Source organism: Clinocottus analis, unplaced genomic scaffold, assembly GCF_023055335.1.
Source record: "Clinocottus analis isolate CAN_PGR_092001 unplaced genomic scaffold, fCliAna1.0.p SCAF_12, whole genome shotgun sequence".
Classification (NCBI taxonomy): Eukaryota; Metazoa; Chordata; class Actinopteri; order Perciformes; family Cottidae; genus Clinocottus; species Clinocottus analis.
In genome coordinates this window covers 11,374,345-11,388,793 of record NW_027175843.1, presented here as the reverse complement: position 1 = coordinate 11,388,793, position 14,449 = coordinate 11,374,345, and the positions used below count along the sequence as shown (strand labels likewise).

At 39.6% G+C, this 14,449-nt stretch overlaps 1 protein-coding gene across 1 annotated transcript; it reads left to right on the top strand.

Annotated features, from left to right (window-relative positions):
* Positions 1-481: 481 nt before the first annotated feature.
* Positions 482-14,418, top strand: col28a2a (collagen, type XXVIII, alpha 2a). Its single transcript, XM_068572684.1, has 36 exons — positions 482-587; positions 778-924; positions 1,307-1,881; positions 2,406-2,426; positions 2,548-2,607; positions 3,969-4,022; positions 5,108-5,152; positions 5,237-5,263; positions 5,349-5,393; positions 5,526-5,570; positions 5,895-5,948; positions 6,926-6,994; positions 7,113-7,181; positions 7,304-7,372; positions 8,397-8,465; positions 9,037-9,105; positions 9,211-9,279; positions 9,493-9,561; positions 9,663-9,734; positions 9,869-9,937; positions 10,026-10,097; positions 10,304-10,372; positions 10,530-10,598; positions 10,864-10,932; positions 11,024-11,092; positions 11,191-11,259; positions 11,470-11,538; positions 11,769-11,837; positions 11,921-12,001; positions 12,107-12,142; positions 12,228-12,264; positions 12,527-13,084; positions 13,184-13,497; positions 13,613-13,847; positions 14,098-14,289; positions 14,375-14,418. The coding sequence occupies exons 2-36, from the start codon at positions 789-791 to the stop codon at positions 14,377-14,379; spliced, it is 3,699 nt and encodes a 1,232-aa protein (XP_068428785.1). The 5' UTR covers positions 482-587; positions 778-788; the 3' UTR covers positions 14,380-14,418.
* Positions 14,419-14,449: the final 31 nt, after the last annotated feature.

Sequence of the window (14,449 nt, the reverse complement as noted above, 5' to 3'; positions counted from 1 at the left end):
TTACACCAATATGATCCAAGGCTCACCTTACAAAACTCAGTCTCATAGATCATCAGAAAATAAATGATATTATCTCACAGCAAACACTGTGCGAAAATAGTTATATTACATCTATTTATATGTATGATTTAAATTTTAAAGTAAAAAGTTAAACAAGTTAAAAAGGTTCTCTAACTTTTTAACAACCAGACAAATAAACAATAGCATAACTATAATTCTGTGGCATTAAAGAATGAGCTACCCCTCGTAGACTAATACTTCTGCAGTATTTGCCAAGACTAAACATTTCAGCTCACACACACAATGTTGCTTCACTGTTGCAAACATATCTCATTCCCGCTCTGCCCTGAAGGCAGGGCTCAGTGGGATCTGGTCTGTTGTGCCTTCTTATAAAGGAGGAGTGAGCGTCTCACGGTCTCTCACTCTCTGCTCTCCAGGATGACTGACACTGCCTCTGCTGTTCAATCAAAGAGCTAAGTGGAGCTCACTTGAACTGTTCCGGCTCCCTTTTTCAAGTCTGCATTTTGGGCTGCGCTTGAAATAGGACATTGAAATACTAGAAACTTGGGCTTTTCTTTACTTGGACTGTGAGTTGATGTTAAAACATGTTTTCTAAGGATATACCGCACATTTACAACAATTCAGTATTTTGTAGTTTAACTTAGCAGTTAAAAGTTTGGATGCACAAACCTTTCCACTCTGATTTGATGCAGAAACTACTTTTATGGACAGTAAAATTAATTGATTTTGATTTGTTGTCATTACTTTTCTACATAGTTTGGAAAAGGATGTTCCTCTCCTCTACATTGGTGCTGCTGGTCACAGCACTGACCAGCATCTGGGCCGAAGATGTTCACAAAGAGAAGAGAATTAGCAAGAAATCCAGGGACAAACACCCGGCTGCAAATATTCATGATGGACAAGGTAAGACAATAAATTACTAAAAAAATATTCCAAAATACTATATATATAACACAACTTTTCCCCTTGGGTATTTTCTATTTAATTTAATTTAATTTAATTTTCTATTTATTTATCTACCTATTCCAATCCGCCCACCAATTGCCTTTTTGCTGCGGGAAATTTAACATCATGTTGCGCCAGTATTACGTTCATGTATTGTTCATATCTTAGTCCGGTTGGACCAATTTGCAGTTTTCATCTGTGACTTACAGATTTGGAAAAAAAGAAGAAAAAAAAGATGCATAATTTTAACATCAAAATGTATGTCACTGAATCAAAGCAATAACACTTAGAAAACAACAACATGTTATATTGTTCTTGATCCTGTCCTGTGTGCACGCAGTCATCCTAGATGAGGACTGTGGCTTGGAGATCTCCTTCCTGTTGGACAGCTCTGAGAGCGCCAAGGACAATCATGAGCAGGAAAAGCAGTTCACTTTGAACATTGTGGACAGACTCCAAGGGGTACAGCTGCAAACCGGCCGCAGCTTGAGTTTAAGGGTGGCTCTGCTGCAGTACAGCAGTCACGTTATCACAGAGCAAACCTTCAAAGACTGGAGGGGCCCAGAAAACTTTAAGACCAACATCGCTCCAATCATCTACATTGGGCATGGCACCTACACCACCTACGCCATCACCAACATGACCAAGATCTACCTCGAGGAATCCAATCCCCGCAGCATCAAAGTAGCCCTGCTGCTTACAGATGGTATTTCACACCCAAGGAACCCTGACATTTTCTCTGCTGTTGCTGATGCCAAGAACCAGGGCATCAAATTCTTCACTTTGGGCATCACACGGGCAGCCAACGAGCCAGCCAATTTAGCCCAGCTACGTCTAATCGCCAGCTCACCAGCTTCCAACTTCCTCCACAATTTACAGGATGAAGACATTGTTGAAAAAATCGTCACTGAGATTGTAAGTATAATACCTTTCTTTCAGCAGGCCCCACTGAGAAGGAAAAGGATGTATTTGCTTTGACTGAGGATCTATTCAAAGTTGACACATGGACAGGCTTGTTCAGGTATTCGTTTAGAGATGGAATGATGAAAATGCTCTGGAGAAACAAAGGAAAGAATATCTTTGACAGCTCTGGATTTTAAGCTTTTTACACAGCTTTAGAAAAATACTGTTTGACATCTGCACGACCACCTCCCGAGGATTCCCAGAATTTGTCACATGACTTGCATAAATACACTGGAGATAACTTGACGTTTTAAGGAATGTTATTTATCTTTCTTCTTTAAAGTTTAAGTGTCCATACCTCTGGTTTCCCCAAATCGTTTTTTTGTGTGCATGAATTTGTTTTATTATGCTCATAAATGATCTTAACAAATCTGTATTACTAAGCAAGGAGCAAACAAATCTCACTCGAGACAACATTATTGCTTTGATTCAAATTCTTGCAGATATTTATTAACTTTTGTTTTCTTTTTTTTCAGACTGGAATGGCTGATGAAGGAGTAAGTAGTATTACATTTACAGATCATAGGGAATCTTTTGAAATTTAATAATGTGTGATTACGCTAAAGTGTGAATAATTACATTCAAAACAGATTAGCAAATTGGTCTCTTTATCCGCAGTGCCCTCTGGCTCAGAGATGTGCTTGTGAGAAAGGAGAGAGGGGACCGAGCGGGCCTGCGGTGAGTATTTAGCTTCAAACTTTTCAAAAATATTCCACAAGCAAAGAGCGCTTTCCTTTGAAGTGTCTCAAGTCAGAAGAATGGATTCCTGAAATCTTGTGCAGAGAAATCTAACATGATTCTGAGAGTTTAGGAAAGGTAATTGTGTAGTTTTGAACAATCAGGATAATTGCATGTTTTTTTTCTGCTCAGTACAACTTGTAGGCATTTGCACAAGTAGAGTCAGTGGATAGTTGGTCCTGCCCCACATTCTAAAAGCAAATCTCTGGCAACAGGAAAAGGACATCGCAGACTGTCTGTTATTCCCACGGAAATATCTTTGTTGTGCCCTGTCTCGACCAAATGTTGTGCATTTCTCATGTCACATAAGATGTCCCCCTTGGAAACAAGAGGCACCGCATACAGAACTCCACTCCCTATAAAACTGGACCTTTGGCCACCATAAATCTCCCACTATACGCATAATGCCTTAGTCAGTAACACAGTGATAGAAGGACTGCAGTGGGGAACGCCAAATATTATACTTCATTTCTGTGTGACGCTAGAAGAAGATGATCCACTATAGACACCCACTCACTCTATGAGCTAAGTGTCAAGCTATCCAGCAACCTAGCAGATAATCATGCTGCTGACAGACAGCTGCATGGCCATTAACCAGGTGCTTTCTCCTCAGAGAGATTCTTAAGATTCTTACACTCAGACAAAGAGGCTCTCATAATTGCTCTCATTAGTTTAAGGGGCAGAAACTAGTGAGTTCTGGTGGATAGCAATTGACACAGGTTGTCCAGGTGCAGTCAAAACATTGACCCCTGGCCCTGTGAACAAGACACCTCATGCCCACCTATGGCTTCAACTGTCAGCCCTCACATCCATGAGCACATACAATACACATTCTGACACCAGCCCAGTTACCTTTTCCCCTATATCATTTCCAAACAATGCCTGTCGAGAGGTAAAAAAAAACTTTCACTCTGCATTGACATCAAGGTCAAGCTCCAAGCTGCTGCTTCACACGACACACTAGCCAACAACGTGACAATACATACACATATGGGACATCCTACTGATGCACCCTGAGCACAGAGTGTATAAAGACTGAAGAAAGGAATGTTATTTTTCCCCCAATGGTCCTCATGGCCATTAGAGTAAGACATGGAAGTTTGACAAGTTACCATTGCATCCCGTATCGAAATACACTTAAATTCTTTAACAGAACAAACTCATGAGTTTACTGTTCACATCACAGAGTTCAAGCCTTCTGAAGTAGATACATCCTCTGTTGTAGCCAAGAACAAAGAGGTAAGCAAAATGTAAGTTGAAGAAATAAATCACCTTAATCCTGACTTTGTTTTATTCTACAGGGCAAAAAAGGTCGCTCTGGAGATGATGGAGCCTCGGGGCTTAAAGGGCAAAAGGTGTGTGCTTTTTGATGGACATGTAGGCTACTAATGTCTTAGCTGGCGGGCCCCTTCAAGTTACATAATACTGAACTTCTCCACACCTAAATTATGTCTTCAAATTTTGGAAAAAGATATCAGGCTTCCTGAACTGGGTCATCCAAAGTCTGTTAAGTACTTTGTAAAACTTAAAATGTATGTTCATAATAATAATAGACACATGACATCTAGGACTAGTATATTTGATTATCATTTAGTAATATCTATTAGTAATTTGTAAGATATGTACATTTTTGGTTTAGTTGAGCATATGTTACTTTTAAAAACAGGACCTGCTTCACTGCACATGGAAATTTTCCATATGTTCATGAGAATAAAGAAACCATAATCTGTATTACTGCCAATAATACAAAATGTAGTACAAAAGCATAATGAGCTGTTCCGTGGGTGAGTTTTGCGATGGAATCAAGAAACCAACTCTAAAGGGCTCATGAAGAAATATGGGGTGGAAAGCTCTTGTGGAATAAACACAACAATTATTATTATCTGCAATAGCCTCTTACTTAGCCAGACACTGATAACGTTTCTTCTTACTCGTAACTCATTTCCGGTGAAGTACCCCAAGGTTAAATCTTAAGCCTCCTTTTATATATATATATATATATATATATATATATATATATATATATATTAGAAAACAATTATCACTGTCACTCAGCATATATGTTTCTGTCTGTACCTCTTCTTTAAAACCGGTGATGCCCATGGTTGGTCAAGCCTTATGAGATTGTTTTAGAGATGGTTGGATTGATGAACATAATCTTGGTTGAACAGTTTATTCTTCATCTCAAATCCACTTGTTTTTAGGGCTTATAGGACCTATACACATTACCTTTGTGTTCAAGATTTCAGTCTAATAATGTTATTATTATAGTATGAGAAATATGTTTAATTTTTCCATGTCTTTTATTTTTGTTTCTTTACGTAATCTGTTTATACCTGAAAAATCAGACTGTTTATTCTGTATTCCGGTACTTTACTTCACAGTGGCTGCAACTTGTATTCACTGATATAATGAGTCTGTGTAATTTCTGTCATATCAGGGTGAAGCAGGACTAAGTGGTCTACTCGGGCGTGAGGGTGCTGAGGTAAATCATGACCCAAATTAAGAAAATATGAATTACTATCGCAGTAATTTTTTTAACACATACATCTCATTCTTTTTTTTAAAGGGAAAACCAGGTTACAAAGGAGAGATGGTATGTGGTTAAGATTAATGACCATGACAACATTTTATATTTTAGAGACTATACGAGCTGATTCATACTTGTAATTTCTACACAGGGTGAGAGGGGTGAGTGCGGCACTCCAGGAATCAAAGGAGACAGGGTACAACTGCACTGTTGACACCACACATACCAAATATTATATATAATATTTCCTTGTTTGATAACTCATACTTACTGCATGTACTGTGTATGTTCTTATGGCCTTTTGTCTTGCCTGTGTGGTGTGCGTCAGGGTCCGGAGGGTCCCGTTGGATCAAGAGGACTTAGAGGTCTGCAGGTCAGTAATATTTCAATAGTAAAATGTGCAATTCATATGTTTGAAATGATTGTCTTTAATAGTTAACACATTATATTGTTTTGACAAAGAGACGAAAGAGAGAACAGATTTTTTTTACTTTAGATATTGGTACTCAAAAGTATGACATTTTGTGTTTTATTAGTATTCATTGAACTGTTGTTTGTCTTCTCAAACCCGAGGAAAATCTCCTTTGTAAAAAATAAATAGCTGCAGAAATCAGTAGCTCATGTGAAACACGCACATATGCTAATGTTTCTGGATATTTCTTCATTAATGTTTGTGTTGTATAATGTTTCTGCCCAGGGGTTACCAGGACCACTTGGAGACATTGGACCTGAGGGCCTGCAGGGAAAGCAGGTCAGCCTCTTTTTAAACAACTTTTACTTGCCTCATCATGCACATATGCTCTGACCTTTACATTTCCGTTTATGATTAGTTTAAACTAGAGATCAGAGCTTTAACACCCTGATTCCTTTGCAGCACACAGGCCTGTTTGTCTGGTAATAAACCCCTGTGTGAAAACTTGGCAATGAGCCAAATCTTCCCCATCAATACTGCTATTTACCAGAACTGGGATGAGCTCTCAGCCAAATATTTCACTGCATGTTCTCCTAATGTTCTCCTTATATCCTGTTTCTAAATACAGACTATAGGAATTGCCTCCAGCATGGTTAGCATCTCCAACAAGATCTGCAGTTAATAACATACAAGAAAAGTCTATGTTTGCTCGATGGCTCGCCATGTAAAGACATGTAGGAAGCGCCTGCAAAGGTTATCAGGACTCCTGGTGGTCCTTACGTAGTATACATTGTGTATATGTTTTTTCAAAAGACTTCACACCATAAGTGAAATCCTAAATGTGCCTCTCACTCCACAGTCCTCACAATCAAATTAGCTAACATGAACGATAACTCATTATAGTCAATTGGTAGGAACTATTATATTATTTTAAAACAAGATAGAATAACAACATTACAGCTCTTCATGTCAAGCTCTACAGTTTTGTTTAAATGATTTATTTAGATACATTTATCTTAAAGCCAAGCAATAATCCATCCAAACTGTTATGTAGGAAAGCGCCTCCAGCAGTTCTTTGTTAATTTGAGACACTTATGTTTGGGTTTCTTGAGCTTTAAGAAATTACTCAAGTAATTGATCTCCTATCTGTCTCAACCTGCAGTAAGAGATTTTAAAAAAGCATGTTACCTGCATGTGTGTATAGAATTAAATTCAGTTTTGAGCTAGTGGTTTAGGACTCATGTCCTTTTGTTATATTGATACATGATTTAAGCTGCAGTGCACACTTATGTTCAGTGTTATATTTGTCATCACAGGGTGAACGTGGCTCACCTGGCTCTCCTGGAATTCAGGGGGAAACTGGTGTTGGACTTTCTGGACCAAAAGTAAATGGTGTTATGGATTATCCTCTGAATATTTTTCTTGTACTTTATTATTGTCTATTTAATATCTGCTATTCTTTGAGTTTCTTTTAATAAATGAAGGTACTTTATAAATCTGCAGGGTGACATGGGATTCCAGGGTCGACCAGGTCCTCCCGGTCCCCATGGAGTGGGAGAACCCGGCCTTCCTGTAAGTCGAGAGGAAACAATCTGCTGTGTTTAAGCCTTTTGTGTCTGTGATGACCAGATGTGTTTCAGTTTGACCTGAGCAATGTTTGGGTGACATATTGTGCACTCTGGCTTTGTTTGCAGGGACCTCAAGGACCCCAAGGAGTTCAAGGGGAAAAAGGTCCCCATGGTGAGGGGTTTCCTGGATCAAAGGTAAAAAAAAAACATACCACAATGCTCTGCTAACTTTCTATATAGGGCGGTTTCAAAGAAATTTAAAACAAATAATAGTCTGAACACCTTATTTTAGTGTTACAGAGTAATTCAATAACAGCAAGTACTTCCTTGATGAAGTATTGCCGAAATGCTTTAAAAAATATGAATAAATGTTAAATTGTTGCAAAGAACTTTTTAATATTTGTGCTTTTTAGTGTCCCATAAAAAACAGTTTCCGTTGTGTTATAGGAGCTTCATGCAGCGGGTTTCTTTTTAGCAGTGCTTTTTCTCAATGTGTTGATTCTTCATTTGCTTGTGTTGTGTATTTTTGTATGGATTTTCTTAGTTTGCAAATAGCTTTGAGCTCTCAGAGCAACCATGAACATAATGTCAACCCGACATCAATATCAAATATGGGGCTGCGGATATCTTTTAATTGATGAGCAGTGCAGTAATGCAATTTCAAAACATATATGCATGTTTAAAAGTGGTATAGATTAATATCAGCAGAGGGAATATTATGCAAATGTCCACACCTATATTTCTGATTTGTCGGAAATAAACACACTTTTATTTGTTCTGGGAAACGCTCTAAGAAAATTAACACCGGAGATGTTCTCAAGCAAGTTACACATTTTACTCTTCTTCTGACTAAGTGCTTCTGTGAGAGGTGGCTACACCTTTCCTTCTCCACACACAAACACACATAACGTTGACATGATCAGCTCTGCATGTTCGCATTTCATTACACTTGGATGTTGCTGAGGCTGCTCCCATAAGCAAACCCTTCACTTCATGATTCACTGACTCTGGAAAAAGTAAATGCAGTCAAGAAGTAAAGAAAAAAAACAGTTGTGTTCTTTGTGCATACAATCCTTTTGTATCAATCACACGTGGATAACAGGAGGCAACATGCTCTTCTTCCGTGCTCTCTTTGCTGACAACAATGCAGACTTGGCTGTGACCCAAAAGCAAGTGTCTGCGTTGTAACTGACAGAAACAACCTGATTTTGTTCCACAGGGAGAACGGGGGCTCAATGGACCAAGGGGGTTAAGAGGACAGCAAGGTGCAGGAATCAAAGGAGAAAAGGTGGGCTATAAATATATCATGTAACAAAGAGAATATACTGCAAACCCTGAAGTTTACACAACAAAGGCTCTTCAGGAGGGAGTTTAAATGTCAAGATGGCATTTTGGAGCACTGAAATGAATTATACGGGGATTTGTGTGTTCCTTGGCCTTTTAGCGCTACCTGTTGTTGAACAGTGGAAGGGAACATTTACAGGTCAACGATTGTACTTGTAAGGATTATTTATGTAGTATTTATGTATTTATGAATCATCTGAACTCTTTTTCCCAAAAATAGACTCCAGGCATAGATTTCTCTTGACAAAGCTATCATGATTGAGAGTCCATTTACATGTTATTGAGGATCCAAAAGCATCCTGCAGGGGCCGTTTTCTTTATAATTCTTTTAAAACAAGGTAAAATAAAGTTTAGTCAATGAAGGTAAACAAGTTCAAATCATAGCAGGTAGGCAAAGAAGGTGTTACTAATGATGGACCAGATATTGATTATATATGTAACGTATGAACACCTATGTGGTCAAGGTCACTGAGAGGATACTTTTGTATTAAACTGATTATGGTGTTTCATTCCAGGGGGAGTTGGGACTTCCAGGTTTTCCAGGGCCAACGGGAATGGCAGGAGCAGGCATACAGGGAGAGAAGGTCAGCAAAATATCTTCATCTATATTTTCACAATGTCCCACTGACATATCAGGACATAGATTAGTAGGACACTCTGCAAGCTTTCTAATAGTTGTTACTACTCAGGGAGTCGAGGGTCCGAGAGGTCCACCAGGAGGCAGAGGACATCCAGGGGAAGGTTTACCTGGATCAAAGGTTTGTTACAACAGCTTCTGTATGAAATAGCTGACATAAATATAATAAAAAGTGTTATTGTTTACAGGACATCATGTTTATATTTTACGTTATCAAAGATAAGATGTGTATCTGAACAATGAACTTGCCAGACAACATAAAAATCGAGTGCAGAACTTCCAGTTGTGTTACATTTTTCTCGTAACCCATGTTGTCATGCGATTTCTATTCAAGGGAGACCAAGGTTTACCGGGAGAGCAGGGAGCCACGGGAGAGAGAGGCATGGGTGAACCTGGTTCAAAGGTAAACAAGTCACTATATGTATGGCCTAAAATGTTAGCATATATGAAGTGTGAATGTATTTAATCCATTGAATATCAAATAATAGCATTCGACTGTCACAGGGAGAGCCTGGAGCCTCTGGTTTGGGCGGCCTGCCTGGTCTTCCAGGAGAGGATGGAGCTCCAGGGCAGAAGGTAAAGTATATACAAAGTACATTATGCCAATTCTATGGAAAACCTCTACTTTAGAATAAACACGTTGATTATTTCCCAAAAAATTGTTCACAGTTTAGTGACTGCTTCTGTTTCATCTATCTTCCCTCTTTTAGGGGGAGGCTGGTTTACCTGGTTTAAGAGGCTCTGATGGAGCACAAGGAATTGGCACTCAAGGGGAGAAGGTATGATTTAGATTACATATCTGTGTGTTTGTCAAACTGTCTACAACAACAAAGGTAGCCAGATAATGTGTGCTGTAATCCCTCCCAGGGTGACCAGGGTCTGAGAGGCATCCGTGGGTTACATGGACCTCCCGGGATCTCAGGACCCTCTGGACCAAAGGTAAGAGGCGATGGATACATTAGATCTTTTTTATTGAGGTGTGATATCTTCTGTGACGAAGTACTGCAAGCCGCCTTTATTCTCTGATGAAATCGTTGCTGTAGGGGATGTATGCCACAGCAACCCAATCTTTGAATAGAGCCCAAAAACAAATGTTGTTGCATTAAAGACATGAATTGGATCTCTTGCCAAATCTTCCCTTTCAGGGCGAACGTGGGATACCAGGCCAGCAGGGCGTGTCGGGACAGCCAGGACGTTCCATATCAGGTCCAAAGGTAAATATAGTCATCCTCAAACTGTCTCTTAACACAGATTTTGGCACAGAGGTAGACAGGTAGCAGGCAGCCAGAAGCGCCGCCAGATAGACTCTGTAGTGCTGTCATGTTTCTAAATTGTTCCCACAAATCAACACTGTTACTTTATTGTCTCCAGGGAGATGGAGGCCCTGCTGGCCCTCCTGGTCCTGTTGGAGAAACAGGCCATGGATTACCTGGGCCAAAGGTGCTGTAGACACTGTTTTTCTTTTAGAGCATTTATTGGGTGTGAATGCTGAAAGCACCTATGGTCTTCTTAATCTTAATTAAACTTTCATTGCTTGCTGTACAATTTGCATCCATCATTGTATGCTGTATGTCATCCCCTCTCTGCCCTGCATTTCCTGTTTATCCCTCACTTTCTGCATATACTTTAAGTACATTTATTAGTGTTGTATTATTGTTCTTAATAGCATGACGTTGGTCTTCATCACTACATTTTGTTTAAACAGGGTGATCGTGGCCATTTGGGTTTAACAGGGTCAGTTGGTCCAAAAGGCGAAGGCATCCCCGGCCCTGTGGTTTGTTTCATCAACATTGTACAAGTAAAATTTCTGCAACTTAATCTTGTTCGAGATGGAACGTCTAAACTAATTTCTCTACGTATTTTAGGGTCCTCCAGGCCTGCCAGGATTACCAGGGGAGCCGGGTCCAGAAGGAGTAGGAATTCCTGGTCCCAAGGTTTGTGTTTACATGTTTTTAGGTTTTAGGTTTTTCTTGCATGTGTGTTAGTATTTGTATTACTAATAGTGCATTTGATAACACCATGTCTGTTTCAGGGGGATGTTGGCTTTAGGGGATTGCCAGGTTTGCCCGGCCCAACTGGAGAGGGCTTACAAGGACCACCTGTAAGAAAAATGAGTTACCAAACCACTAAATCGAATTATAATCAATATTTAAATCTGAATCCTCTGCTAATAACTACACTACATTAAACATTTGACAATATATGAGGTTAGAAATTGCCCTATACTTATTTACTATATCATGCAAGTTTGCGGGTTGACGTTTTCTTTCATACACAACTGGTCTGATAACTTGTAAACATTTGTTTTAAGGGTACAGTTGGGAGGACAGGACCTCTCGGTCCAGCTGGGCCTTCAGGAGAAGGTATTCAAGGCGCAAAGGTAACTGTTACTATTGTGTTTTACACAAGCACTGTCTTTTAAGCACTTAACACATTCATTATCTAGAATAATTCATGTTTGTTTGCAGCAAGTGAGTGAAGCAATATGATGCACTTATTTTGTGCTGACATGTTATGGAACAAACTAGCTGCAGGACAAAACATCACAATAATTTATGATCAACCGAGATGCTGGAAAGTTTACGTAAGATTCAATAAATCTAATTTCAGGGTGAGCCAGGATCTCAAGGTATGACTGGGCCGAGAGGGCCTCAGGGAGATGGATTTCCTGGTGCTAAAGTAAGAGATTTAGACATATCTTCTCAACATTTTATTGATCTATGACCGTCTCTGTCTAATCGTCTATAATTGCCTTGTTGCAGGGTGATCGTGGATCACAGGGTGAAAGGGGAAATAAAGGTACAAAAGGGGACTTGGGTGATCCTGGAGTCTCTGGTGAAGCCGTAAGAAAAACTTGCTCAATTCCTGAAATGAATACTAAAAACTCATAAGACGAAGTCTCAATCAAGCTAACTGTAATATTGTTTTAAATTTTTCTCCGATTCCAGGGAAGGCCAGGAGCAAAAGGAGACCAAGGCCTCACAGTAAGCTCATACATTCAACTAATGTTTGAACATTCAATAGATTGAAGTGATTTTTTACAAATGTAAATATTCTTATATTTTTCAGCGAGAGGACATTATTAAGCTGATCAAAGAAATCTGTGGTAAGACTTCAAGTCTGTTTATTGGTTTAGCTAAAGGGAACACGTGGAAATGTAAAATGTGCAAAGAGCTCTGACATATCTATTAGTAGTTACTTGGAACTGACAAGTGAGAAGAATGTTGAGCCAAATTGTGAAAAAGTAGGAAAGGAGTTTAAAATTGTATTGTATTGTTTAGATTCTGAAATAATCATTTTAAATCGGCCACTATGTTTAATAGCAAAAAATTGTTGTGCATAAGGTAAAAACTTTTCCTTTTTCTCAGGATGTGGCATCAAGTGTAAAGAACGGCCAATGGAACTTGTGTTCGTCATTGACAGCTCAGAGAGTGTTGGCCCTGAGAACTTTGAAATCATCAAGGACTTTGTTACCAGGTTGGTCGACCGGACCACAGTTGGACGCAATGCCACCAGAATTGGATTGGTCCTCTACAGTCTGGATGTCCATTTGGAGTTCAACTTGGTTCGCTACATGAGCAAACAAGACGTTAAGCAGGCAATCAGGAAAATGCCCTACATGGGTGAGGGCACCTACACTGGCACCGCCATCAGAAAGGCGACTCAGGAGGCTTTCTTTAGCGCTCGGCCTGGAGTGAGGAAAGTAGCCATTGTGATCACCGATGGTCAAACTGACAAACGAGAGTCTGTCAAACTTGACATAGCTGTGAGGGAAGCACACGCTGCAAACATTGAGATGTACGCCCTGGGGATTGTCAATTCTTCTGATCCAACGCAGATGGAGTTCCTGCAGGAACTCAACCTCATTGCCTCTGACCCCGACAGTGAACATATGTACCTTATTGATGACTTCAATACTCTACCAGGTGACCAAATGTTTTATGTATGTTCAGTGGTGTGGTCATAATTTCTCTCAGCTGAGCGGTTGTTAAGTTCCTAACTGATTTCTAAATGTATTTTTTCAGCTCTAGAGTCCAAACTAGTCAGCCAATTCTGTGAAGATGAAAATGGCGCTCTCATTTACAATCGCATTAAAAATGGGAACTGGAATGGCAACAATGGCCAAAGGCATGGTATTAATGGAAACAATGGAAATGGAGAGAATACCAATGGATATATTGGCCATGGCAGTAATGATTACGGTCATGGAAATAATGGATATGGGAACACCGATGGTCACGAATTCCAAGGGGAAATTCTAAATCCGAGACTCACCAACAGCCGAGGGCGTGGAGACACTTTCACTCTGCCCATCAGTGCTGACCCTCTTCCTATTCAGGTCTGAAAATTAATTTTCCATTATTTTAAGTAAAGTATACTGTTATCATTTTCTTCATGGATGATGCAAAATTCATCACAACAGTAACACATTTTATGTTTTTGTTTTACTCCAGGTTCTGGAAGATGATGAAGGTGAAGATTTAGACTTAAGAGCCCGAGCACGGGTTGGTAATTCCGTAGCTGGTGTACCTGTAGTTAACAAAACCAAATCTTTATTGCATGTGAGAGAAAGTTCTGTCTCTAATAAGGCCATCTCCTCATCTGCAACATCTGTATCGACACTGGGCTCAGCATCATCTTTAAACTTGAATCAGTTGCCACCAGTGGAGAGTCAAGCCCTGTCTGAAGGTATGCACCGCACTCCTGTTCCACAGGCCTTTTTCACAAAGGACGTTTTGACATTTCCCAGTTGGAAAAGCACAGGTGGTATGTTGTTGCATACTGAACAGAGACATCTTCAATGTTATGAGTAACGCCTGTGCTTTTCCTGTTATATGCCATATATGTCAAACTATCTGCTTTGAAAAAGGCCTATTTTATTGAGTGAATAAACGTTCTTTGAAAAAACATGCATCCCATACAGTATTTTATTTTTCAGAGTCCCGTGTACTTGATCCTCGCTGTGCCCATAACTTGGACCAAGGCACCTGCCGAAACTATAATATCCACTGGTACTATGACAAGCAGGCCAATGCCTGTGCACAGTTTTGGTATGGAGGTTGCGGTGGGAATGACAACCGTTACGAAACAGAGAGTGAATGCAAGAAGACTTGCGTTCTATTCAGAACAGGTAACTTTTGTAGGTTTTTAGCAGAAAACGTGCATTCTCCTTTTATTCATATTGTCTGAATGTTAAACTGTCTTGTCTCCAGCAGGATAAAAGAAGATGAGGCCATCAAAAAGTGAACTTTACTACTCTACAATCTGCTGTTCGATATTTTAATATGATG

Coding starts and splice junctions, on each gene's coding strand:
- col28a2a (XM_068572684.1), top strand. CDS start 789: ATGTTCCTCTCCTCTACATTGGTGCTGCTGGTCACAGCACTGACCAGC. Junction 4,023..5,107: donor CGGGGCTTAAAGGGCAAAAG/GTGTGTGCTTTT, acceptor CTGTCATATCAG/GGTGAAGCAGGACTAAGTGG. Junction 11,539..11,768: donor AAGGTATTCAAGGCGCAAAG/GTAACTGTTACT, acceptor ATCTAATTTCAG/GGTGAGCCAGGATCTCAAGG.